Below are 27,781 nucleotides of genomic sequence, written 5' to 3'. Positions count from 1 at the left end.
GAGAAATTCTCACCCGAAGCAGACCACCCCTAAAATGAAGGAAATTTCACTGCCCGGAAAAGTAGCCATTTTGAAAATGCATCCCTCTGCGAGACGGCTTAAAAGTGCCACTTTGGGACCCGATTGTATCCAAATTGCTCAGAATTGGAAGCCCTGAGTCCGGCCCAGAGGTTCAGTGTCATATTTCTCTCAGGACCCTCTAATATAGAATATTTTGAGTGTATAACTTTTATTAATGAGCTCGGTGGACACATTTCTGGCCTATTTTCGTGGGTGCACCCTCCATACTCGAGTGCAAGATGATGAAGTAAGTCCTCTTAAGAATGTGCGCGCTTCAAGATTCCAAGTGTGGGGCATCGTGGGAGATGTTTGACGGGGGCTTGGCTCCAACATTTGCCTCCCTCCTCGATGTATACGCCACTGAATTTTTTTTCCCAGGCTGGCCATGAATCTTTAGAACACCCTCTGTAACTTACAGAGGTTTTCACTCACGTGATTTTTGACGGTCAACGTTCAATACACACAGATTTGCGCAGAAATGCGCGCACCTTCGAAGTCTCTCAGCATAAAGAGGATTTTACACTGCACTAAATAAAAAAGTCTTTGCTTTCTCCCCTGGCGCTCGAGGTCGAAAGAGATTTTATTAATACGGGGCTCCTTTCCGACCATGTGCAATTAAATAGGTTTTGTACTTCAAGGTACTATGCACCATTCAGACAACGCTGAATCGCTGAACACGGTGAATTGTGGGTATGCGCCTCAGCCTGGATTAGGTTTGTTTCGCTACTGACGTCGTCGTGGATGGTAGCTTAACGTCTCGCACAATTTGTTTTATAGCTCACCTAGAACGGAACCCTACTGATTTCTTTTGCCCTCGTGCGCTTCGAACGAACGAAACTTTTGAAGTTTTCGTTTCCCTCTCCAAAAATTCCTCGAATCGCAGAAAGTAATACCTATAATGATTTTAAAGGGTTTTCCTAAGATGAAAGTGTGAAAATTGCAGAACCCGAGAGAGTTAAGAGAAAATGAAATATGTGCCCCAAGTGTATATTTTCAATGGGCCTCTCAAGTTTTTTGCCTTCACATGATATTTATGCGCATATGCACATAAACTAGAATTTATAAGTGAACTGGTCTATTCTGGCGTACATGGCATTTGAAATATGCAAATTCGAAAATACACGCGCTGCTGCATTAACCTCATTTTGAACCCAAAATGTTGTGCAATAAACGTCATTCACTTGCGTAATTCCCTCCCTCAGTTCACATATTTCATCCACAGTCAGAGACAGGAAAATAATATAGGGACGAGAACGAGTCTAACATTACACGAACGTTTGAGTGGGTGGTGCTTCAGACACGAATCTGTTTGGCTCAAAAAGCGGACCAAGTTAATACGCGAGGACCGTTTATTTTTTTCTCCTTAACAGAGAAGGGTTTAGGGCAGGTATTGTATAAAACCAATAATTATCTACGTTTCACATTCATGCAGCGGTAAAAATAGTTTCATACAGTGACAGGTGGAATGTTGTACTCCACTCAGATTCGCCTCGCTGAATAGAATCATTCATGTGTTACCTCATGAAATTATTCTTATTATTGCACTCTTCAACATGCATCCTTTATTTGTAAAATATAAAATGGTACATGTGGCGTTCCATAACGAAACCATTGAAGCGTAGATTTTTTTTTCATCGAGCTAGTCAACGAGTTGTCATTGCCGTGTTTGCCAATCAAGTGGTTCATGTCAGCATAGGTGCAGGTATTGAAACCTGAAGCTTTTCATCTCTGAATAGGACACTCGATCGGGTGGTCACCGCAAAGGCTTGGTGAACGAAGACCTTGAGTCACACAAGCGTACTCCTATCACTGAGTATTCGGAGGTCGGTTTGTTACAGGTTGGAGAGAACACTATTAAGCAAACGTACACTTCACGCTATGCAGAAATGAGGACAAAATGATTCACTATATCCTTGCCATAGCTTCGAGTCTTTCCCGATAGTTTTCTTCGATTTTGCCCTTGAACTGGTGTCTGTTTCTGCGATCGGGACCCGTCCAGTTTCCCACGATGAGAGAAAGGCAGCCAGAGAAGATAGAGCTTTTACGGGCCGAGCTATCGCCGTCGGCTACCAGGGAACGCGCCGCGGACACGGCGCAGGACGACAGCCAGCAACTACCAGTAAGTTTGAGTAATTGCGCTGTTGAAATTATAGGATCGTCTAATGAGAAGACTATTGAGGTTGGTTCACAGTAATTTGTCTGGGAAACTGCTCACCAAATTGGATACAAAATGTGAAGGTATACATGTACGTGTGTTTTTTAAAGGATAAATATATAACCTGACCCGCGACCGCCATCATGTAAAGGATTCTAGTTAATTTGTTTTGTGCATATGATGAACATCTGTTTTATTTTTCTGAGCTCGTAGTCAGCGTTTAATGTGTCGGCAACATACGCAGCAATCGGCGGCAAACTGACAAAGTGTAGAGGATTAAAGGGGTCATTCCTGGGATTTTTCACGCACACTGGTGATTAACATTCCCTTCCTCTTTTTTGTTATATTTTGTTTTTTTGTCTGCTTGTTTTCTGTATTCTTTTTTGGGGGGTGAAGAATCCAACCACGGTTGTAAATACCCTCATTCTGACGATATTGACGTACATATAACTAGGGAGAATTTTTCATTAATTTTGGATTTTTGCCCTGCCCGACGTGTATTTTAACACTGTATGCTTAGTGTATGCCCCCGAGGGCTTGTGAAAAACCACAAGCGTGGTCGGGTGGGACTCGAACCCAAGACCTCCTGCTTACTAGTGAAATTTTAGTGAGGGAAACTAGCGTTAAAATACATGGCGGGCAGGGCAAAAGTCCCAAATTAATTTAAATCTCCCCGGGGAAATTCTTCCTTGAAACAGAGAAGTTTCAGGTGGGCACTTGCCAGGAGGATCCCTTATTTTCTGGAGATGAATACGTTAGAATCTGAACCATCTCAATCTGATAAGAGAGCGAAAGGGTAAAACTATGACCAGCGCGAACGACTTCCAGATGTTCATCGCTTTTCTTATTTCTGAACGATCAAGCTAAGGGCACATTGGGGCGCACAGGACTCAAGTGGGGGCGTGCCCCCCATGCTTCTTCCCAGGGGCGTAAATCCCATGGGGGTATATATTTTGTCGTGAGCAAAAATGAAAGCTGATCCTGAAGGATTTTTCCGACGTCCAAAGACTAAATAAAATGCATTCAATATCACTCAAAAAGGGTCAATAATTTTAAAAGCCCGAAAATATGCCATTATGAATACATTGCAGATGTGTATCAATATCATGAACATCGACCTCTGTACGGTGTCACCTCCTCCCCCGCTTTTCAAATTTTCATGGCCGGGCAAGTCATCCCCCACCTTTCTCCACCCCCCACCCCCCATTTCTGGCACAAATTTTACTCCACTGTTTCTGTCCCTTAGTTTTGCCACCGGCGAACTGTCACGAACCTTGCTACAGTTTTACTGATTTTAAGAAAAAGGCAAATTGGAGGTTGAAAGCAATTATGGGGAATTAGTTTGGCATATTTCACAAAATCATTAATTTTACTTGCATTAAAAATACCTTCAAACTGACAGGAACTTGTGTTGCTTACCTTCTGGACAAGGCCATTTCAAGGCTCATGTAATTTCACCTTTGCTCTTAAAGTCTGTTTTTCATGGTTTCATCCAGGCGCATCGAAAGCTGCGAGTTCCAGTCGTTGTGTTCATAATCATAGGCAAGGTGATAGGTGGAGGCCTTGTCTGGTTCCCCAAAGCCTTGAGCAATACTGGTAAGATGGCGGCAGTTTAATGTCTGTGGTTGTTTCTGTCCGTTCTGTGCATTCACACCCAAATACGGTCGTTTCACAATAGTGCACCACCAAGAGTTTGCAACGCGTTGGCCAATCACAATGCACGAAAGTTGTCGACCCAAAGCGCGTTTAGAAGGGTCGACAAATTTCGAGCGTTGTGATTGGCCAACACGTATTCTAGGCATGCGTGCGAAGTTCTGAGCAGGCGCATTACTGTGGAGAAGGCCGGCAAACATTTCAAAATCCCCCGTTTATTATGGCTTAGAAACTGTTGAGGATTTGGACAAAGTGCATAGGATCAGGAGTTACATATAATTGACACAGGCAAGTAAAGGGCTTTCAATAACTGAGGCAGGTGGGATAACTGGATCTAGGCCAACTACCGGAATAATGTGGGGGGGTGTTTTGTTTGTGGCTTTGCGCCTTGACCTGTGCGATTTTTCCCCAAACCTTTTTTTTTCATGGACACTCCTACCAGCTTGTCTCTTTCCCGTTAAATAAAGAAGAAGAGAATGTGGTGCACTATGCATTGCAGGAAATCTCCTTTTCGGGTGAAAGTGGTGGAATATATAATTCCTGGTCAAAGGGTGAACAAAAGTGTATTCATGAACGAGTCGGTGACATCATGTGCAGCCTGCAGCAACCTCACATTTCGTCTGTGATAAAAGCAGCAGATCTTTGCTGACAAGGCCTACTACGTCTCGATATTCCGGCAGGTTGGGTGGGTTTCCTCGTCATGCTGATCGCCCTGGCAACGTCCACCTGCACCGGGGTGTTTCTGGCGCGATCCTGGCTGGTCCTCATGAATTGGTTTCCCGCCAAGTATCGGGACGAGATAAACAGATTCCCCTACCCGTCAATTGGCTACGAAACTTTTGGGGTCGTTGGAAGGTGAGTTTAGTGAAAAGCAGTCTTCTTTGAGGAGGATTTTACTTCTGGGTTAGACTGAACTTTGAGGATTTTTTATTTTTTATTTATTTATTTTTTTTTTGGTTGGTTTTCGTGAGAATAAATTATTTTTGTGTGTCTGTAGCTAGTGATCAAGCTAAATATGAAGGAAACTTTTCTATAATATCGGTAACTGCTTACTGATCGTTGACACGTGTCGTTGAATTATTTATCCAAATACATGTACACGGGGCGGTCGCATTGCAAAAGTAGCGTTCCATTCTGCCAGTAGATGGAAGTTTAATTGCTCGGACACCTGGAAATTTCTGAAATCCTGGCTCATTCAAGGACACATGTGGCCATGGGTTCTTTCAGGATATGAGGGGATTTATTCAGACGTTGCGCAGATGAAACAGACGAAAGTTTCACATCGGTGCATATAATGGAAGAAATAATGGCATTTGGCTTTGCTTTGTCAGATGGAACATTCCATCTGTCACTTTTCGAAGTTCATTCTGTTCATTGCACTCCTAAAGATTAATCATTTATGTAACAACTGAAAATTGGCCAGAAAAAGCGAGTTTAAGCATTTCATATTTTCTTTCTCTACTATTCACAAAAATACATTGCCAATAAAAAAAATCAAACGAAAACTGCCCAAGTTGCACATTTGGGTTGAATATATGTAATCTATAATACTTTAAGCTAGCAAGGATTGCCAAGTGATAATTGGTGTCCATATTGTTTTAGTCGTGTCTGTCATCGTGATTTATCCCCAGGCGGGTAACCTCTATCCTGGTGGGGATGTACGCGTTTGGCTTCACTGTGGCGCTCTATCTGGTAGCCGCGGACAGCCTGTCGCTCTTCTTTCACCTTCTCGATGTACGGCTCTCGCCATGTGTTTGGATACCCGTCGTTATTGCCGGTGCGGCACCCCTGCTGTGGTTTGGAACTCCAAAGGACATGGTGTAAGTTATGATCCCTTGTGTAAAGTCGGCGTTGTTTTTCTTTGGCACCTTGTCATCATCTCTGGGTCTTAATTGTCTGTAGACACCAAACATACCCACCCCCTACATGGCTTTCTTTTTTATGTTGTCGTCTAATACAAAACTCGACCCAAATTGAGCTGAGATTTCCAAAGTTGTAGACCCAGTTCCCAAAGATGGAAATGGAGCAGTAATTCGGGAAATTCCCTAAAAATATCCTGCCATCGTTCATTAATAGGTTTCTCTCACCTTATATTCGGTACTTTTTTCCCATCACAGTGGCATTGGTATTGCCATGGGATTAGCAACGGTCATAAGCGCCCTGGGGCTCGTGGTAGGCTCGCTCTTGGACATCGGGGAGAACCCCGATCTGGACCCCGTCTCGCCCACCTTCTTCTCGATCTCTGGGGCACTGGGACTCATCCTGGGCGCTTTCGGGGGACAGTTTGTGTTCCCCACGCTCCAGCACGACATGAAGTGTCCGGCGGATATGCAGGTGTCTGGGATACTGGGCTATCTTTGTGAGTTGTAGAAACGTTTATTGTCTCCTACTTAATTGTTATTTTTCCCTTTTCTGTCTTTGTTTTGTGTTCGTTCATAAGGTCTTTTTTATTGCTGTTGTTTTTTGTTGTCTTGCTTTTTGTTTGCCTCTCTGTAAAGTTTGTTTCGTCCAGGGCTTTTTAGTACAAGCCTCCCGGCTTCTGAAAAAAGCCCCCATATTGGTTTCCCCCTTACCTATTTACATCTTGTTTTTGTTACTCTAATAATTTCTTGATTCATATATTTGTACTGTTATTGTTTACTTTTCCTGATCTTCATCAATATAGAAATAAACGTCATATTGATTGAATTGATTGAAATGTTGGCAAAGCGCTTGATAATCGCTTCCACTTGAGCGACCCTGTAGTCGTTGTTTTCGCCGTCCAATAGCGGGTCAAGGTTCGTTAAATTTTAGAAACATAATGCAGAAGATGCTGTCCTGTAGTTTGGATCCACCGTTGTCGGATTCGAGCTGTTTTGCATCGTTTACCCGAGTTCGATCAGCGACTATATTGTTGACAGATCAATTTCGCTTGGTAACCCAGGCATTCAATTATATCTTGGTCACTGGGCAGAATCAAACTTGGCTCCAGTCGATGAGGCTGACTGCTGCTTTTTGAAAGAGCGAGAGAAATCCTAGGCTGAAGTATTCGAGGGATCAAGGGCCATGCCAATAAAGTTCTTTTTAAAAAACAAGAGTTACTTAAGAATACACGTGTTCAATTTCCATCCCTTCCCAATACGTGTTGAATGAAAGTCCCCAAATTCAGCCCCGCTCCTAATTTTTTTAAATTTCAATTTTGGCCTCCCAAAGAATTGGATGCCAGATCTCAGATAAAGAATTATTGTTGTTTCCACATCAGACAGGAGTGAACATAAACACAAAACCATTCCGTTTTTCGGTTAACGCGAAAGACTACATGTACATGCAATTTGCCAAAATTATTTTGCAGGAGACATTTCGTCATGTATATAATTATGCCCTTAACAAATGGTCAAAAATCCACCTGAGCTTTTAGGCATATACATGTACAATAATTGTCCCCACAGTACATATCACAGCATAGGTTCTGCGTGGTACGGTAGAGTAAACCATGCATATCGAATTGGCATCGAATTGAAAAGGGTCATTTTAGACGCCTGACATTTCAACTATAAATACAGACTTCGTCGTGTGCCCGGCAAACGGTTGGAAGCGCACTTAGGCCCTTTTGCTTCAGGAAGCATGATTACAGTAGATAGAAATGTTCCCGGCTAAAGGGCATGAGAAACACACTTTCTTTATTTAATACAAACGGATAAAATTTTAAAAATAAGGACAAATTTTCCTTGAAGATAAACATAACTAAAGGACGTTCTACCAAACCATTTAACCAAATTCTTTTGATATTTTCAATGCAGGTGTGGGTGTGACCTATTTTGCCATCGGCTTATCGGCTTTTCTCGTCTACGGGAATCTTTACAACGTCGTCGGGGCGGATAATGTGCTGGCCTTGCTGTCCAACAAGCCCATCAAGATCATCGTCATCTTCTTGCTGTCGTCACATTTGATGGTTGCTTCTGTCTTCATGAACAACCCCGTCTTTCAGGACCTGGAGGACTTCCTTCATATTCCTTACGGTGAGGATCGATCTGTAGGAAAACTGCTACTTTCCATTTCGTTATATTAGTCTTCTTTTATCTTCATATTTTGTGTACTTTTAGTCGCAAAAGCTTCTTTTCTCCTGCCAACCTTTCCTTGGCTATAACCAAACGCATAGGTCAAATTAAGATTGAAGATCTAACACGAGATAAATTTATCGAGTTGTGAAATGGAAAAACTCATTGTTAGCCAGTCGGAATCTACTGTAACTGTTCCTGCCGTATGTGGGCTTAGATAAGGGTGATCCTTGAAAATTGTTCGTTCTTTGCCTTGTTCTTTGGCCCAGAAATAAGTTGGAAAAGGATAGTGCTACGCTCTGTCTACTCGGCATTGGTGCTCTTTGTGGCTGTTTCCTTGCCCAGTTTCCCGGTGTACTTATCGGTCGTTGGGGGCGCCCTGTCCGCCACCGTCAATGGAATTCTTCCGACCGTTTTATACTTGAGACTGTGCAGCATGGAGCCGCCAGTCGGGGCTACACCAGAGTAAGTTGTTTTCACCTGCTGATTCAAATGCATTGCCTCACTTGCAAACCGGGGTCCTTTCAGGCCCTTGTGTCCGAACGTGACAATATAGCATCTTTGAATCAGTGATATTGGCTTGTTGGACGGTCAATAGGGTGTCTTGATTTGCCAACATGCACGCGCACGTCAAGCTGGGAATGTGCGCGTGAATGCAATGCCCCCGCAGTTAGAGCGCCTAAAACCGGTCCAATCAGAAGACGTCAAAGTACGAGGTGACCAGACGGTTTTCCCGAGTATGACCATTATTTCAGTCAGCAAGTGCTTGTTTAGCAACCGTATACGTCATTCATTGGAAAGCGAGGTTCATTTTTATAATTCTTTTTCGTATATTCACCCATGCAGGGGGCCCTTAAGATGGCGTCGAATCCTCCTCATCGCCACTGTCTTTTTGGTATGTATGTCGGGGGCAGTTTTGTCGACAGTCTCAGGCGTTTACAACGTTCTACAGAACAGCCACAACATGACTTTACCTTGCTACATGCAACGTTAAGTGCACATTCAGCAAAATGCTGCTTTTAAAGACTTTGAGGGTTTAATTGTAAGGAGGATCTGACGTCGGCGAGTTGACAATCAAGCGACAACGTGCAGCAGTACTCTCCTCAATTTTTCAAGAATAAATGCCATACAAAGGTCAACATATAAGACATACCACCAAAAAGTCTGTCGTTTTAATATTCACTGACACAAAATTAATGATCAGTGGCATCCACGTTTTATGTCAAATACGAACTTGTTAAGGCCGCCAAAGAACTGGTTTTCCAGTAAGTTTAGAATGATGTGTGCTTTTACATGCAAATTTAGGATTACTAAAGTGAACAGTAACCCTCGGCGCATTATTCCACACCCCTGGTCTTTCTGAAAAAGTACCAAACTTTGACATTTTGCAAAATTTACTCGTGTTAAACTTGACAGTAAGGGCATTACTCCTCTCACGCCTTTGAATAGTCAGAATGTAACAAAAGTAGTATTTACGCTTATTCTTAACTTAATTATAGTTAATCTAATATATTATATTATCTACAATGAATCATGCATCTGAAAGATCGTGAGTACACTGACCCTTGTATAGGGATAAGATAATGCCTTCTGAAATTTGTTATTCTCCTTAAAGTAGAGAGTCGAAAAATTATTATAACTACATGTAAAAAAATGAATTTAAAAAAAAACTGGAAAAGATTGGACAAAAGACAAAAGATTGAAGGAAACGTCCCAAAACCAACGACTTCACGTTAACAGATTGGAAGAATATAAACCAAAGTTTGGAAAAAATATTAAGATATAACAAATCACACATTTCAAATTATTCAAAATATGAAACTGGACTTATATGAAATATGAAACTTATTTTTACTTTCTTTCTTTCTGTTAGAAGTTGGAGTTGTCACATAGTCTTCAGGGATCACGAATGCTACGGACCTTAACACTTAGAGAGCAGAAAATTGTTCTAAGTTGTAATCGCTTATCCTACCACTTTGCCATACTGTGAATTACTAATTTAAGAAATTGATTCATTACGTCATCGTGGAGAACAACTGGTCTTAAAGCTTGCAAAATCATCACTTGTATCTGACAGGCATCGCAATATTTCTTGTCACCTCAGAGTAACTTATATTTCTCCCAACATACTCACAGGAATTCGTGCTAATTGGAACAGTTGAAAATAAGGACTCTCGGGTACGAAACTTCACCAATTCCGTCAATGATTTGCTTATTAAACTGATTTATGTTTTTAATAGCTATATTTTATTGTTTTGTTTTGTTTGTTTGTTTGTTTGTCTTTTTTTGTTTTATGACTTTTTATGTAAACCGAAGTGTATAAGTCCTTGGACTTCTTCTTTGGTGGTGTTTTACAATAAACCTGATTTGAAGTTGAATTTGGAAAGGTCACCTCACTTTCAATTCCAGATGACCAACACATGGATACAGTTTATTAAAGTAGAAATCTGTGCCAACTCATTCTTCCTCTTTTAAAGTAGGCCTAAAAGAGATTGGAATCTTCTTCCAAAATAAATCATCGATATCCCGTCACATTAGATTCTTAGAACACTATTTCAAAATCTCATCTTAGATCCAAACTGAACCTTGGCTACTCTCATTTTTGAAACCTCAAAGTTTTCGGGAGAAAAACAACGAAGTATTAATAGGGTTTATGTTGGGAGGCGGCCATGTCCCGACCTCGCAAAGAGGGCGCCCTTCCGCAATGCGCCTGCTCGGTCGAGTCTGCATCTGCCAGCACGCATTCCCATCGTGCATCTGGCGATATCTTCTTCTTGCAGAACCTGTTGACCCCAGCCTCGACAGTAAGAACCAGTGGGCCGACGATTGTTGCAATGGCCACAACCAGGAATGCGTTATCGTAGTTGTTAGTCTGGTCGTAAATGTAGCCTGAATGAAAAAAAAATTATAACAAAATAGAAACAAATCGTACAATATCGTAAATGTTATTGTTATAACTGACGAATTTACTTGCTATCTTCATTTTAAGTAACAGGTTAAATGATGGAAATTTCATAATTTTAAACATCCGTTTCACAAGCAGATTTATTTTGAAAAAAAAAGCCTAAAATTGGCCGGACTGGACGCACACGTCCTCTTTTTACTGACAGAACAAAATAATGATTCTTTTTTAATGCGAAGTGCTGATCCTTTAATTATATGGGAGTCTACTGCTTTTGGTGTAAATTATCTAATTATAAGCAACAGTTTTACAAGACACAAAACAGAGACAGAACCGAAATACATGTAGTTTTATCTCCCTATCTTTGAATATGCCCTCGTGAATGATCTGAAATCGCTGAAATATAAAACCAAAATTCAGTGCGATTGCCTACCTGGTACAAACCCAGCCAATAGTCTCACCGCAGCGGAAGCAACACTCGCCCAAGCCAAGCTGTTTGCAAGCCGTTGGATCCTAGCTACTCTGCGCATGATGACGAGGAATAAGGAACCAGAAATGCCCATGCTCGTGCCCAACACACACTGTCCGGCGGCCATGGCAGGAACCGTGACCATGCACCGGTCAAGGGCGAGCACAGTGGCAGACACAAACATCGACAGGCCCAGCAGAACTCTCCTGGAAACCACCTTACGGTCAATCAGGGGACCATTAAAAATCTTTCCCACTAGGCTCCCTATGCCGTTGATGGTAACCAACAGGGAGACCTCGTACTTACCGAAGCCCATGTCGATGGCGCGCGGCACAAAGTAAATTGTCCAAGCACTGTATGTGAATCGTACGCTGCAACAGATAATAACAACAACAAGGAAGGAGAACTCCTTAAAGAGAGACACATCAGATGCTTTCACAAACTTTTTCATTACCGAGTTGACTGTGGCAGCAGGCCGTATAAGCAGTGATCTGACTGGCGATCGTCGTCGCTCGTCCCTGGTCTCGTCTCGCTGGGATTGGGCGCCACTCAGATGACCCTGCGTGGAATTTCGCTCAGGGTCGGTTGAAGCAGCCTCCACATCAGAAAGAACCTGTCGTCTCGCGAGCGGTCGTGCTAGCGCCGTAAACCCAACGAGATTGAGCGAGATCCCTCCAAAGATGAGCACTGCTCCTCGCCACCCGTAGACATCCAGGAGGACCTGTGTGAGGGGTGTCATTGCCATTATGCCAAACGACAAACCAGCTAGGGAGACACCAGTAGCACAGGCGTATTTCTTGTGGAAGTACTGTCCCAGTGTTGTTTGCATTAAAGGGAAGCAGAATCCAAATCCAAGACCTGCAAAATAATTGAAATGATATCCTATAGCTGCTCTGAGTGGGTGCCACACTGCGCCATTACAGTTCTTGCATTGTCCATCATATTGAACCTCGTTGCAATCGGAACATGACATCAATTAAGCATTTTTGTGTCGTATTTCTTGAGAATAGCGCCGATTTTACCTGTCAGCCCAGACATGCAAATAGCCAGCTGGATGATGGTTCGGGCGACTGAAGCAAGTATCATCCCGCAACATGCAACAGTGCTGCCGCCGATCAGAATCCATCGCATCGTTAGCTTTCTGCTTAACACTGCTGCTGGAATAGCTGGGAAAAGGGTGTATACGGTGATCAATTACAAATCATGGACGGAGTGTCAATAACGGGGAGAAGGAACTGCATGCCATATGCTTTTCAATTTTTGTACTAAAAAGATCAACCCAATCTTCAGCCAACTTAGTTCTGTCCTGTTCCACTTAGCCAAGCCCTACCCATTCCATCCTACAGACTGATCCGAATATGTTTACCGTTGGGTTTGACGAAAGAATGAATCTCTTCTTGGTCTTTTTGTCCCCTTTCTGGTCCATTTTGCCCTGGAAATGGTCACCTGTTGACCCTAACAAGGATCAGACTCACCAACGGGACTCCGATTGCGGGGTCAGTGTGAACAGGGAATTTTCAGAGTGCATAAATGAGGCCCGCTCACTGAACTACTTCCGTGTGTAGTTTCTGGACGCTATTTATAAAGGTGAACCCAGCCACACCCAATGAAACTCCACCCAGTCACGCCCTAACCTCTGCAGACCTGCCCTTCCCCATCACCACGCCCAGCAAAGGCCAGCCCACTCCCACTTTTGACTTATCTAACAAGCTACCCTATAGAGTACTAAAGTGTGACGTCATTTAGAACCAGTCGATGCCGTACAATCGAATGGAGTACGATGCATGGTTCACACATGGGTACTCTCGCTAATGATTTTTATAGAGTACCGAAGAGTTACGTCACTGTAAACCAGAATGTGCAATACAAACAAATGGAGTACGCGGGCGTGTTGGTTCACCCGCTGGTTCTCGCGCTAATGCCTTTTACACACTAATTGTGCGCGTGATGTATTCACTTAAGTACTCTATAGACCTCTGTCATGGTGAAGCTATCTTGTTTTTGTACAATTCGAAGCAATGTGACCAAACTGAGTCTGGAAGTTACCCTGTTATCAGTAAGTAAAGTTGTATTACCATTGCCGATGGTCTACAGGGAACAAGACAAACATGGCAGCTTCATCCTTTTATAGAAAATTAAAGACGTTGAGACTACCTGATAAGTCTTTAATCATGGATTCTATTGAGATGATAGATCCCAACAGCCACGTCTGGGTGTCAAACTGCTCCTTCAACGTGGGCAGAAGCACACCTTAACTTTTCCCATGTCCGGCATAGATGAAATAAAATCCGTGTACAGCAAACAGGACGACGTAAGCCCATCCCCTGTCAACATTTCCTCTTTTCCCAGTACTTGACGATGAAGAAGTGTCGGCCATTTTAGATAGCTCTAAAATATTTGTAGGTCACCTCCGCCTCTTCTTTTTTTTAATACGAGAGATTGGCTCATCACTCTTGGTAATTCGACAAGCTACCATTCAATGCCGACTTGTGTTGCAGTGTCTGAAAGGGAAAACTTGGCATAAGTGTATGAAGAGTCTTTTGAAAATAATTTTGTCAGTGTGAAATTGATAACAGAGTTCCGCGATTTATCTTGTAAAGCTAATAAGACGAGATGGTTCTATCTGTGATCGTTTTAAAATGATAACCGAGACTGAATTGAGCCTCGAATCAAATAAAGGATAAATTTTGTCCTCGTGAAGCATCAGTTGGGTTACCGGGCAATCTTGCGTGGTCAGTAACGTAGGCTACAGAACGTAATGAGTTTTGTAATGATCGTAAGCAACACAATTCCCAGCTCTCCTGTAAATATTGAGCGGGGAGAAAATTGATGCTTGGAAGGTGATAGGCATCGGAAACGTTGACATGGTCCCCCTAGATACACCATAATGTTGTACACAACTAAACATTGTATCGTTGAGCCATGCAACCCTGTTCATCATATGAAAATGGAATGATTGTTAGTTTAATTGACGAAATTTGCTCTCTTCTGGGAAATCTACTGATAACGCAGTCATTCAAATGTCTACAATTATATTATACTGTTGGCAGGTGCACTGGGGTCTGTCTTTGAATAAAGTAAATTGTCCAGTGTCAAACTGTGGACGTGCATGCACTATCATGGTACAAACACACATATGAACTGTCCAGTGTCAGTGGCATTAATCGGACGAGGGCCCGACGCAACAGAGACTCTGTGCCCGACTGGTGCCTTCCAGTTGAAATTTCAGCATGTACACAACCTATGCCCCCATCGAAAACGTGTTTGCTTCCCGGATGCCCCCTCTGATATTTAACATAGGCCTACCTTGTAATTCGCTACTAGTACCGCATAGTGTGATGTCCATGACTGGTCGACCACTAGTGCAATTTGCGATTGTTGTTTTCAATGGTGAGTAGCAAGCATTACAAAAATGTCTGCAGATTTTGTCATAAAAAAGGATTGAGTTATACGCAAAAACGAGACCAATTATTTAGACATTCGTCGGAATGAGTTTCAAGTGGTTTGGTAACCGAGAAGCCGTGAGTCGGCTTTAATCCCTTGATAAACGGGACCAAAGCATCCACAAAACAGATTTACCTGTTATCTGTTGTCGACACTCATGTCCCTTTGCCAAGTGCAGGTATAACCGACTTATTTGTCTAAGAACAAAGATATCTCTTAAATAGCAACTTCCCTATTGACGAGCCCCGTAACGTTCAAACTTCTGACATTACAGTCACACGAATAAAATGGCTTCGTGGACTCTGATGCAGAAGGTCCGCCTAGTACCATCTCTGACGAATTATAGTAGGAATTACGTAATGGCGTGATACATTCATCATATTTGCTGAAGGAGCATTGCGACACATGCACGATCTGGATCTTTCTTTTTGGTCCTGATTTTGAATCAGGCTAGTTTCCTCTAGTTTTTATGGCCAAATGCATGCTTTCTCGCCTCCCATCATCATATGGCAATTGCCACCTTGAGAAAAATGGGCTACGTTAAGCCCCATTTATCGGGAGCAGGGAGTAGACAGTGGCTTGTCCATCTTGGGTGCAAGAACGGCTGAACGTGAAGCACTGAGGTCTCTTAAGAACGATGATTTCATCGTCATTAAGAGGGCGGACAAGGCTGGCGCCACGGTGGTCTGGCGTCAAGATTTGTATGTCGCTGAAGCGGAACGTCAACTGTCTGACGTTACGCTAAGGTTGACCGCGACCTTACACAAGAGTATCAAGACATTGTTGCTAGCCCTGTCTGAGGTTTCATTGACTCTGGTGACCTCCCTCCTAACGCAACCAGACTAGTCGCTCCCAATCCACGCACGGCAGTCTTCTACTTGCTACCCAAAATTCACAAATCCGGAAATCCAGGGCGTCCCATTGCGTCTGCTTGTAGTTGTCCCACTGAATTGATATCCAATTTCCTTGACACCATTCTAACACCCATTATCAAAACGCTCCCTAGCTATGTCCAGGATACTAATCACGCTCTAAGCCTGTTTGATGAATTTGAGTTCCCAGGTTCATCTAACTTTTTCTTCACCATGGATCTGAAAACACTTTACACATCCATTCCCCACACGGGTGGTTTGGCTGCGCTCAAACACTATTTAGATCTTTGCCAGACTCGATCAGGATCCTCCCACCATCACTCTACTCCGTCTGGCTGAATTGGTGCTCACGTTGAACAACTTCGCGTTCAACGGTGAGCACTACATTCAGACCAATGGTGTGGCTATGGGCACACGGATGGGACCAAGTTATACCTGTCTGTTTCTTGGCCACATCGAGGAGCAGATGCTGACCCAGTATCCGGGCGTGCAGCCGTACATCGATTATATTGTTGGAGCTTTCACTAGTACGTGTGATGACATTGTGAATTTCGTAGCGTTTGCGGATGCTCTTCACTCAGCACTGCGCTACACGTGTGATGTGTCACATCACTGTGTTAACTTCCTCGACGAGCGCGTCCAGATCTGCGAGCAGAAACTTGGTACACCCGTACCTTACAAACCCACAGATTCTCACAGCTAAATTTAGTACCAGTCGTCTCACCGCCTTAAATGCAAGACCTCCATCCCTTAAACCAGGTAAGCCTTCTTTGCCAAGACATATAGAGGATGGCTTCCAAGCTGGGGGAAAAGGCTGGGGCCGTCTTCTGGGATCTCACTATTGCGTATCAGGCTGCATGGACTGCACGTGAAGCTCCTGGAGACCATCCCAGATAAGCACGGTATGGTGAATTCATTATGGAGATTCTCCGACACAGTGACCAACGAAGCAGGGTGAGGCAAGTCAAGAGCGGCGTTCCAGGGGCTCTGTGCAGGCTCAAATCGTTGTTAAATCTACATCTTTTGGCGGCCAGCAACCCAGTCGAGGAAGTATGGTTATGCAGACGACGTGGCGAGGCTACTCATCGAACCACCCTGCAGTGAGAAGCAGTAGAGAACTGAGGGCCTCACCGAAGACATGGAGATCCTGTTGACGCGGCGCCTTGAGCTCAGTCTGGGTAAGACGATGTCATCGATGTTTCACCTGTACAAAAAGGAGCATCGCATGAGATAGCCTTGGTCAAAGCAGAGAGCGAGGACAAGGCGTTCGTCATTCGTCTCAGCGCAGCGCGCACCTGCCGCTCAAATCAAGGCGAAGAGCAACCTCACGCAGTCAAGAAATATGCAAATCAGCTGAACCAGGACAAGGTTCAGCTGATTTCGCCTTGATTTCGAGCGGCAGGTGCGCGCTGCCGCCCTCTAGCTACGATGCGACGAATGACGAACGCCTTGACCAAATTAAGGCTATACCGACGTCGTGGTAGACCAAGCCTTCCGCGCCTGCAGTACAGTCCCAATTCGTTCCAACATACCTCAGTGTGAAGCTGGATAGAACGCTGACTTTCAAACAACACTTGGAAGACTTCAACGCCAAGACGACCGCCCCAGTCGCGTTGATACGCCATCTTGCGTTTCACTAGAAGAGGGATCCAAGATATGTCAAGGCGGTTTTCAAGTTCCCCAAAACGACTGTCAATTTTTGTCATTATTTAGACAAAAGAATCCCACAAATAAAAGTGGTAGGTCTATTACTGTTTCCAGAATACTGGCGCTCAAAAAAAAAAAAAACAGAAAGAGGTCATGTCTCCACCCCCCCCCCCGTGAGCTGCATAGGCCTCCAAATAATGGAATGAAGATTCAAGGAGAGGTGTGGGCCTACTTAAAGAACACTTGCAGTCAAATTAAAGCCGGTAGTTACTTTTTAATTAATACATAGATAGGGGTTCATCTTATTCTAACACTGATGAAATGTGACATGTGTATGAAGAAAGCTATACACTTTTTGACAATGTTCATCGCTAGCCTGCCAAAATGAATTCAGTATTAACTTTAGCTCCCCTCCCCCACAACACGGCGCAAACGCTGTTAGGGTTCTCCTCTTGGCTGACAATAGAGGGCGTAAATAAAAAATGAAATTGTTTACTGGTACCATGGCTGCTGCGCTGCGCGCGCTGCACGTCGCGTCGGTAAATAAGTCCTGTCACTTGTCACGCCGGCGTCATGGAAAGTGACCTTGGTAATTATGTCATGTATTTATGATGATTTGACGTTTCTGGATTATGACCAGGCATCTATCCAGTTGCTGAAGCTCAGAACCATAAGTTACATGGTTAACTAAGTATGTTTTTCATGCTGGTTATTTGTAGTGCTCACCACTGGCTCGGCGGCAATGCACTAGAATTCTAGTCCCCGACTCCCGGGCCTACTTTGAGAACTCAAACTCACTACTCCGTCGTTAGTATGTGTGTGACTCTGAACCAGTGCAGTTTATATGGTGCCGTAACGCTATGGCGTTTTGCAATCGATCTTGTTAGGTGGTGGAGCAAGGCTAGCCTACATGTATTTAATCAAATTTTCCCGTGACTGAGAGCACACTTGAGTAGCTGTACTGAGTGCAGCGTAAGTAATAGTAGGTCCTAATATTACTCTTTTTATTATTTTGGACGGGATCACATCCAAAATCATAAAAAGAGGAATACTAACCCTCCACTCAGTGGAGCAACTTGTAAGCAGTGTATACATGTAGGCCTACATGTACACATACATGTAGGTACATGTATGTGTAATGAAATTGTGAAGTTTTAACAATATTAACCAAATATGTCACATTTGAAAGAGCGTGAAAAATACTTCAGAATGATGTACAATGTATTATTTGTTGGTACTGGGCGAGTATTAATGGAGATATGATTTTTTTTTAGATTTTAAACCAATTTTTTTTCTCCTCCAAAAATAAAGAAACTACTGAGACCCCAAAATGCTTCAATTCTGTTAAGCAGCAATTTGGCAATTTTACCAGTTTCTCTGATGCTTTGTAATAGGTAGTATAGATATTTCATACTCCATCGTTGAAGCATCATGCTGCAACTGTACCACCAATGCATTAACAACAAATTAACCGTTTGATTAACCTTTGTTAATAGGGTGTAATTACATGTAATATGAATTTCCTACTGGGATATCACTTTTTTTGGTACTTACATGTAGGCATCACTGGTTTTGTCAGATTTGTATCGTGTTGCAACTGTACAGACAATGCAAATTTAAAGAAATTAACCAACGTGACAAACTAAAATGAAGCCAGTAAAATCCATGGTCATCCGCTTTGCAATTGGGTATTTCTTCGTAACAAATATTGAATGAAGACTGGGCATAGTTACACATCCAAATGTATTTTGGTTCTGATCATTAGCTACATGTCTTTTAAAAGCATATCGCACAAATCGTGCTCACCTCATGGCTGGCATGTTTTGTTGGCCAAGCGCTACCATTACTTTTACGGATTGCAGAAAAAAATGTGCGACGCAGTGACTGAACAAATTTCCACAGAAATTGCCACAAATGTAGATTAATATAAGTAGATTCCATAATTCAGGGTTTTATTAGTAAACAACCCTTCTTTCGAGAAAATAATCGATGACATTCACAAGCGTAGTTTTCAGGTGATGACTTTTGAAGCTTCTGAAGGTCACACAAAACCAAAACCAATTTATAAGCAAGCAAGCAATAGCCAATAACCCAGAGGCTCTGTTGCCCAATTGATTCAGAGAGGGTCCACGCAGTAGCAACGAAAAGAGTGCCCTCTTTTCCCCGCGATTTCACGTACATGTAGTTACAGCATAGGCCAAGCTCTTAAAAAAGGAGGGAACAATTTTTCAAAGTATGAGACCAAGTATTTTTTTTTTTAAATAAGATTTTTACTCACCAATCTCTCGCTTCCACCTGCCGACGATCGCTCCGTTCATGCTGAAAGTGTTTATCAGATTGCACATGCGTTGTGAGCCCACCAATGGCCGCGCTTGCGACCGTCCTAGGTGGACCATTTTCGGTGGTGGGAGTAGGCCTAGCTTGTTTTTATTACATGACCGCCATCAGAACATGTAACATGTGACTCTGTTGCAAGGGCCCCCGCCTTCGAAAATAGTCGAACCCAGATGTGGAGCAGGTGCAGCCATTGGTGGGCTCAACGCATGTGTAATCTGATAAACACTGTCAGCATGAACAGAGCAATCGTCGGTGAGTGGAAGCAAGAGATTGGTGAGTAAAAATCTCCCTTTTTGTTTTCAAAAAATACATGTATTAGTACTCATGCTGTAAAACCGTGTTCCCTAATTTTTTTAAGGGCTATAGGTTACTCAAGTGTGCTGTCAGTGGAAAATGTGATTGAATAGCTTTGTTCCACCCGTTGATCATTTACCTATCAAAATCAATACCGGGTGGTTTTGGAGGAAATTGGAAGATTCAAGATGAATGCAGTTTTTGAAGTTGGGCAATTAGAGGAGTTTGGAGGATTGAGGATGTGCCCTAGTAAGAAGGCCCTAGTGGGTTAGGGTTAAGTAAACAGAGACCGTTATGACCTGTGTAAACAGAAATAGCTGTAGACAACTATCTCAGACCAGTGACTTGCAGTTCCTCAGCCTTACTTGCTGGGCTACATGCACATGTACTATAGGTCACTTAATAGGCCTACCCCCAGAACTTTGGGAATTTGTCGTCTGCCGAGGAGCACGGTGGATGACTAACCCCACTGCTCTTGGGGGTAGGTTGGTAGCAGGAAGGAAGGCCGGCATGACTTTGGCCTTTCTGTATTTTAATAGAGGTACCTGTATGCAAGCAGCTGGTGAACATCATGAGGATGTGTTTGACTTGCTCACTTGCTATACATGTATACATGTACATGTGTACCGGCATGACTTACATGTACGTACAGAACAGGAAGTTGTCGCTTGACTTTATTTGTTGGGAATCTTGAGCTAGTTTGGAACTTAATTAAAGAACTTTAAGGTTTTCACAAACCTTACATTACACATGCAGTTATGTACAGCGCATTATAGGAAAGCTTCCGTTATTTCAGTGACGCTGACTTATCGGTACTCTGCCATATTAATTGTGCAACAGGATTTCCTACATGTATTCTTTCTTAAGGAAGTCAGATGTCTGCTAGGGAGGTTTATTCACTTTAATATATGTACTTGTATCTCACCAAAACGGTGAAATTGACCAAGTATTTTGCTCATCCACACCACAGAAGGGCAAAGGCACTGTTGTCAGCAGCATGACAGCTTGACCACTTGCAGCGCAGCTCCTATCTTTTTCTTGTTGTTCTCTTGTCACCCGCAAAATGAAAACCCTGCTCTTATTCGTCACTGGCAGAGATGTGGTTAGGCAGATCACAGTGCTCGAGTGACTGGATTATTTTCATGGCATCTTCTTCCCTAGAATTTCTTCAGAAAAATAAAAGATTCTTTGAAAATTCAATGAATATTAACATCGTACCGATAGGATACAGAAGTAAAAATGAGTTTTTCATGTTGACAAGACACAACTTGTTATTTCCTTTAACCCAACTAGAGACCGTCTGACAGTAACTTAGTAAGTCTATGATACTACAACAGTGTATTGGGCATATCCGCTCATGGATGCTCAGTAACAAACTTGTGCTTGACAGTAATATAAACTGAGTTCTTACTCATTGGAACACCTAAGTGCTCAGCTTTTGAGGATTACCATTAAATTAAGTTATCCACAGTTGTTGAGAATCTGAGTGTATTGTTTGATTTCCACCTTAGTGTGGTTTGACGTATATCAAACATTTGCAGAGTGGAGTTTTATCTTCTCTATAATCTTTGCCATATTTGAAAGACTTGAGCCAGACCAGCACTGTAACCTTGGTTCATGCATTTATCATTAGCAAGGTTGACTGTTGCAACCATCTGTTCTACAGATCGCCTGATTCCCAGATAAGGAAGCAACAAAAGGTTCAAAATACTTGTGCCGGACTCGTTCGTAATGGGAGACTTTGAGGTGCTTGGTGGTGACAAATATACCAGGTGACAGGTCCTTTTTACCAGTTCTGAGCATGCGCGCATTGTTCTGAGCATGCCCAATACCTTGTAAAAGGAATGGTATGACTACTGCCACCAGCATCTCAAAGTCTCCATTTTTGACATGTTACTGCCACCAGCATCTCAAAGTCTCCAGTTTTGACATGTTACTGCCACCAGCGTCTCAAAGTCTCTAATTTTGACATGTACAGTGTACATGTTTGTAACCCCTCCCCATTAGTCAAATTACTGTACATGGACATTAGTTGCCTAGTCAACAAAGAATTGCGTTGAACTTACTTCTGGTCACATGTACCTGTAAGACTAAGAGTGTAAGTTTACTCTTGGAGATATTCACTTGTTTGTTCTGCTCCCAGGCTTTGGAAAATAACTTATCGTTTCACGTAAGAAATGCAAAATCTGTTGATGAATTCGAAACTTTCTTACAAACTTGTCTTTTCGCGGAAGCTTTTCCTAACACTCTACACTGAGTCTAGGCGAGTAATGGAATTTGTGATACATTAGTGAGTCTGAGTATTAGTGTATGGTAAATGTACAATATAAATGTTATTGTTATTATTTGTGTTGCAACAAATTATAGTAGTTACTACAAGGAAAAGTGTCAGTCTTGTGACAAATGGTATGTCTTCAAGATTAAATCTCCATAACTTCTTAAATTTTGCTCAAGTTATCTTGACCTTTCTGATGTAACAAGCTAAGGGAAGAGACATGCAAGCAGAAAATAAGGGCAAAGATGTCACACTGTTGTACGCTTTAGTGCAAAAAGACCTATTTTCTTGCTTCTCTACGACCAGAAAGCAGATTGATTGTTTTCGCCAAAGTGCATTTTTCCACTTTTGGGCTTTTCTGTTTCCAGAGAAGCCGATCGTCCTCTCACCGACGGTCCAGAAATGAACATCTACATGTACTCAGCTGCCACCAAAATAGATGCTTGAACATTGTAACAATGTTTTTCTACTTTTCTGCCTTTGGATAGAGCAGATAGAACAGATGCAGTTTTGTCACACAGATCCAAAACTCCACGGTAGGCATCTGCTACCAGAAAAGCAGATTAAATGCTCTGGACAAGTCTACTTGTTTACCATGTTTACAGTCAATAAAGTAGATCGAATGGTCTGTTCAAGGTGGTCTAAAAGTGGCCATCTGCTTTCAGCGGGCAGAAACTGAGCAGATTGAACGTTAAGCCTTGTCAGAGGTTTGCCTACTGCCATGGTACCCTCCAGAAATGGAACAGTTCCAAGCAACTCCACCCCCGTCATGTGTCATCAGGACATGCACAAATCTTCATATGTGCCACCTGGACTGAAGATCTTGGAATGCTGTCTTCAAAACCTCTCTTGGTATGACATCATCCTGACTCATTTCTTGTCTCGTCCAGCAAGGTGCCTTCTGTACATGTACAGTGTACAAGCCAAGCGTTTACAAGTTGCATTGTTATTGTAATGTTCTGATGGAGGTTGATTGGATTCTGGTGGATTCGGCACAGCTGCCAGTACAGGTGGAGGCTATAAAGTTCCTCAGTTTTCTGTGTAAAATCCCGGTTGAAACTGTGCCCACCTTTGAGGGCAGCAGTTTCATTTGTATGACATTGTGTTTGTTGAATTGTGCTTCCCGTTTTGGGACGTTTCAATGTTTGAAGACCTTCTGCTGTCATTTCTATTTATATTCAGAAACCGAAACTGAAGCTGTTGAAACAATTGTACATCAACCCTCCCCCCAACCCCCAAAAATCTGAAGCTACATGTATGTATGTATTTTATCACGAGCTTTTCCTCCTCCATTGCCCTGAATACAAGCGAGCCTTGCCAAATGTAGCCCAAAAGGTTTACATGTACATGTATATTTGAAGTGGGTTGCAGTGTCCCAACAACGTGCAAGAGTAGTGCTTTGCTGTCTTTCGGCATCAGTTGAGAAAGGATCTATGCAAACACTTGGACTATGCAAATACTATGACACAGGTGGAGTGACCGGTACTTGGAACTGTCCATTTTGTGATAAATTGGTGTGTGTACATGGGAAGCCATTGAATATGCTCAGACCATGGTGACAAGAGTTCAGTCCGGTTTCTTGACCGGAAGTACATCAAGCAAGTGGATTATCTCTGGAAAGGAAAGAAAAAGGACAAAAGAATTCCGCTTTTAGACTGCCAGGACGAAAACTTTCCATCCTCTCTCTGGGAGTGCAGAAAAGTAGAACAAATGAACGTGTTCAACATTTTCATGGAGCTTTTTGGGTAGTAGCAGAAATCATATTTTTCACTATCAGGTGTGGAGGATAAAAAGTACCATAGATTTCTCCAAACAGAAAGAAGAACAAATGTTGTATGAATGTTACATACCCTACTGCGGTGCTCCATTTTAGTTTTCCATGGATGACATCGTAACTGGGGTCCGGACAACTCGACCGTTTGCCAACTCGACTTCGGACAACTCGACCGTTGAGACAAATTGACCGTCCATACGTAAAAGGAAGAGACAAGTCGCCCGTTGAGACAAGTCGTCCGTTGGGACAAGTCATCCGTTGCGGGACACTGTCCACTCAGCCCAGTCGTCTATTGAAGCCGTACATGTATGCCTTAAGGATGGAATTTCATGTAGTAGATAGACAAGCTTAATTTCTGAGGAATGTATAAAAATGGTGGCTGTAGTAAGTCATTCTTTGCGCAGTCAACCGATCTTGCACCCGCGCTTCACCTATCTGGACCGTATGCATTACAGTCATAGCTTGAAATAAAAACCCACCTACCTGGTGTTGTCCTTCAGTTCTGCATTCTCAGACAAGTTTGGGTTTAAAGTGAAATGTAAACTTCTTCTTGAACAGAACTCTGATTCGCACTTTGACATTTTGGAACGGTAGGGAGAAAAAATGACGAATAGTCTAGGGCGATATAACGGTACATCACTCACTACGAGTGATCCCAAATCCTTTTTCTCATACTCAACAGTCATATAAATTCTTGCATCTCATGTCTGTTTAATCAAAATGACTTTCAATGTTGCGTTTTATTAAAACTGGCCCAAAACTGAAAGCATATTGTTTCCTAGTTTTGGATCACGCATTAAGTGCATGCACTTAATGACCACATTTCACTGGAATTAGAGGATTTTTGTAGAGCTGCAATCTGACTGAATAATTTCGCGATCTTGAACTGGGAAACGACTGTATTATGTGAAGAGATCTCACTGGTCGAGTTGTCTCTCTGTCAAAGTCGAGTTGTCCTAACAGACGACTTCTCAAACGGTCAAGTTGTCTCAACGGTCGAGTTGTACAAAGTCGAGTTGGCAAACGGTTGAGTTGTCTGACATCCTCGTAACTGCACTACCCTGTTTTGTTTTGTTTTTGTTTTGTTTTTGTTTTATTTTTGGCATAAATTTTACATCAACCTGGATGGTGTTTATTAGTATCAAGCATTTGGCAGTATAGAGTACCGAAGTGAATACGTCACGTGCACAATTAGTGTGTAAAAGGCATTAGCGCGAAAACCAGCGCGTGAACCAACGCGCGCGTACTCCATTCATTTGCACTTCACTTTCTGGTTCACAGTGACGTCACACTTCGGTACTCAATTACAGTATTTGCTTTGTGGTGTACTGGTAATAAACAGAATTGGAAGCCGTTACCACGGTAGTACGCACATGTGGTCAGGTGGTGTGCGCTTGTGGTCAGGTGGTATGCGCTCATGGTCAGGTGGTATGCAAACATTACATGCCTCTTCAATCAGGTGTCATGATTTGCCAAATGCAGGTCCCCATCAAGCTGAAGAATGTCACACTTATGGCATCTAATTGGATTAGTCTATGCTTTGTTTCTGCAGACTTAGTTGATAATGAAAGCATGCAGTAGGGATTTGATTTGATGGGTCACAATGGACTCCAACAACCCTGAAGGCTTTGATTGGTTGGTCCGAGGGAAGACGACAAATCTCCCATCGCAAGACTCCAACGTGGTCCGCGTGTTCCTCAGCTCAACCTTCACAGGTGTGTGTTTGTTTTAACATGCTTGAGATGCAGTCATTGAAGTGGGCTACCGTACATGTACCAATATAGATCTGTGTTTCACAGCCCCTTTCTGCCTGAACAATTTGTGTCCATGATATCAATTTCTGCTTCCAGTCTCCTCTCTGTGTTGCCAATGTAGCTCTGTGTTTCCATGGCAACCATTGATTGATTTGGTATTTTGGCTCTCATAGAATGAAACGTAATATTCATTGCAAATAAATAAGCAAGATACATCTATTTGTTTTCTAGCACAGAGGGAAAGCATGGTTGACTAGTGAGTTTCAGCAAGTAATTATGCATCGTTTATTTTTTTTGTTAAGTATATGGAATGTTGAAATTTCTTGTAGAGGAAGTACAGAAATGATTGTCGGAAGGAAGATGAGATAAATTCTTAGCTGCTTGTTGACCCACTTTAGGGATCAGTTTTTTAAGAGGACACTGGACGAGATTGTACACATCACACAAAAATGGAGAACATTTTCAACATGCGAATGAATCGATTAGGCACTTAGCACCATACATTAATAGGAGTAAAGTTTCGGACGAAACTTGAAATGGGTTTGTTCACAGAAAAGGGTCACCAATACAGCCAGCCATTTATAATCACTTGTATCTTATCACTGGAGCCGAACCTGGGGGCCTTATTTGATGAAGAAGCTGTACAGATATACATGTCATGCATGTAATGGCAGGATTCTATTCAGAGGAAAATTTGTTTTTGACAAAATACAGGGTTTCAAAGACTTCAAATGTGTGATAATAGCACACCTCAGGTTTCAACTAAATATACAATAAATGAAAACACCATTTTAGTTAAATATTGTGTTTAATCACTATAATTTGAAGGTGCATGTATTGTGGCTTTGAGATGGTACACGTGTACATGAATTGTTTTGTATGCCAACATAAGGCACAGCTGAAAATATGGTTGTGAACGCAACCCGTGGTATTTTTTGAAGGTTTTGTTCAAACATGGACTTCAGACTTTCTAATGAAGCATTAAGTTTTTATGTGACTTAACTCACATGTACACATACATGTGTATGTACTTCACAGAATTTCAACTAAACAACCATGACCCTTTGAGGCGTAACGTTTCAACCCAATATAAAAAAGTATGCTTATTTTACAAAGGTTTGTTAAGGTTGCCGATCATATGCACTGTTTGCCGTTTGCATTCAAGCCTCAAAGAATGCTACTAAATATAGCACAGGGGTTTCTTTGGCTGTCGATATCCCATCATAATGCCAAGAAGTGCGCTGTGCAGACAGAGACATGCTGTAATGCCAAGAAGTGCGCTGTGCTGACAGACATGCTGTAATGCCAAGAAGTGCGCTGTGCAGACAGAGACATGCTGTAATGCCAAGAAGTGCGCTGTGCTGACAGAGACATGCTGTAATGCCAAGAAGTGCGCTGTGCTGACAGACATGCTGTAATGCCAAGAAGTGCGCTGTGCTGACAGAGACATGCTGTAATGCCAAGAAGTGCGCTGTGCAGACAGAGACATGCTGTAATGCCAAGAAGTGCGCTGTGCAGACAGAGACATGCTGTAATGCCAAGAAGTGCGCTGTGCAGACAGAGACATGCTGTAATGCCAAGAAGTGCGCTGTGCAGACAGAGACATGCTGTAATGCCAAGAAGTGCGCTGTGCAGACAGAGACATGCTGTAATGCCAAGAAGTGCGCTGTGCACACAGAGACATGCTGTAATGCCAAGAAGTGCGCTGTGCAGACAGAGACATGCTGTAATGCCAAGAAGTGCGCTGTGCTGACAGAGACATGCTGTAATGCCAAGAAGTGCGCTGTGCAGACAGAGACATGCTGTAATGCCAAGAAGTGCGCTGTGCACACAGAGACATGCTGTAATGCCAAGAAGTGCGCTGGGAAGACAGAGACATGCTGTAATGCCAAGAAGTGCGCTGTGCAGACAGAGACATGCTGTAATGCCAAGAAGTGCGCTGTGCAGACAGAGACATTCTGTAATGCCAAGAAGTGCACTGTGCAGACAGAGACATGCTGTAATGCCAAGAAGTGCGCTGTGCAGACAGAGACATGCTGTAATGCCAAGAAGTGCGCTGTGCACACAGAGACATGCTGTAATGCCAAGAAGTGCGCTGTGCAGACAGA

At 42.8% G+C, this 27,781-nt stretch overlaps 2 protein-coding genes and 1 pseudogene across 5 annotated transcripts in view; 2 read left to right on the top strand and 1 right to left on the bottom strand.

Moving 5' to 3' along the window:
* The first annotated feature begins 938 nt into the window (after positions 1-938).
* On the top strand, positions 939-10,150 carry LOC110986806 (uncharacterized). Its single transcript, XM_022249021.2, has 8 exons — positions 939-2,179; positions 3,712-3,811; positions 4,549-4,723; positions 5,500-5,688; positions 5,986-6,227; positions 7,648-7,866; positions 8,175-8,370; positions 8,752-10,150. Exons 1-8 carry the CDS (start codon positions 2,069-2,071, stop codon positions 8,897-8,899), a joined length of 1,380 nt encoding a protein of 459 aa, XP_022104713.2. The 5' UTR covers positions 939-2,068; the 3' UTR covers positions 8,900-10,150.
* A 146-nt stretch (positions 10,151-10,296) lies between these two features.
* LOC147799564 (monocarboxylate transporter 12-like) lies at positions 10,297-13,653 on the bottom strand (annotated as a pseudogene). The gene is made up of 4 exons (XR_015424797.1): positions 13,431-13,653; positions 12,299-12,442; positions 11,241-12,134; positions 10,297-10,794 (listed from the first exon to the last, which is right to left on the bottom strand). The product of XR_015424797.1 is annotated as a monocarboxylate transporter 12-like (transcript).
* A 4,158-nt stretch (positions 13,654-17,811) lies between these two features.
* Positions 17,812-27,781, top strand: part of LOC110986072 (NACHT domain- and WD repeat-containing protein 1-like) — a 33,438-nt gene continuing 23,468 nt past the window's right edge. For all 3 annotated transcript variants that reach the window (XM_087134653.1, XM_087134654.1, XM_022247689.2), the window contains exons 1-2: positions 17,812-17,930; positions 25,472-25,634. In XM_087134653.1, coding sequence (XP_086990779.1) covers positions 25,523-25,634 — 112 coding nt within the window. In that variant the 5' untranslated portion in view covers positions 17,812-17,930; positions 25,472-25,522. The remainder of the gene's footprint in view (positions 17,931-25,471; positions 25,635-27,781) is intronic.

This window comes from Acanthaster planci, linkage group LG03 (genome assembly GCF_054643075.1).
Source record: "Acanthaster planci isolate LZ-2023a linkage group LG03, COTS_SCS, whole genome shotgun sequence".
Classification (NCBI taxonomy): domain Eukaryota; kingdom Metazoa; phylum Echinodermata; class Asteroidea; order Valvatida; family Acanthasteridae; genus Acanthaster; species Acanthaster planci.
The sequence above is the reverse complement of the archived record's forward strand: the minus strand, read 5'-3'. Positions and strand labels throughout refer to the sequence as shown.

Bases quoted from the DNA above. Each gene is read 5' to 3' on its own strand.
- LOC110986806 (XM_022249021.2), top strand. From the start codon at position 2,069: ATGAGAGAAAGGCAGCCAGAGAAGATAGAGCTTTTACGGGCCGAGCTA. The intron at 7,867-8,174 runs GTGAGGATCGAT...TCTTTGGCCCAG, and splicing joins CTTCCTTCATATTCCTTACG to AAATAAGTTGGAAAAGGATA. The intron at 8,371-8,751 runs GTAAGTTGTTTT...TCACCCATGCAG, and splicing joins CCAGTCGGGGCTACACCAGA to GGGGCCCTTAAGATGGCGTC.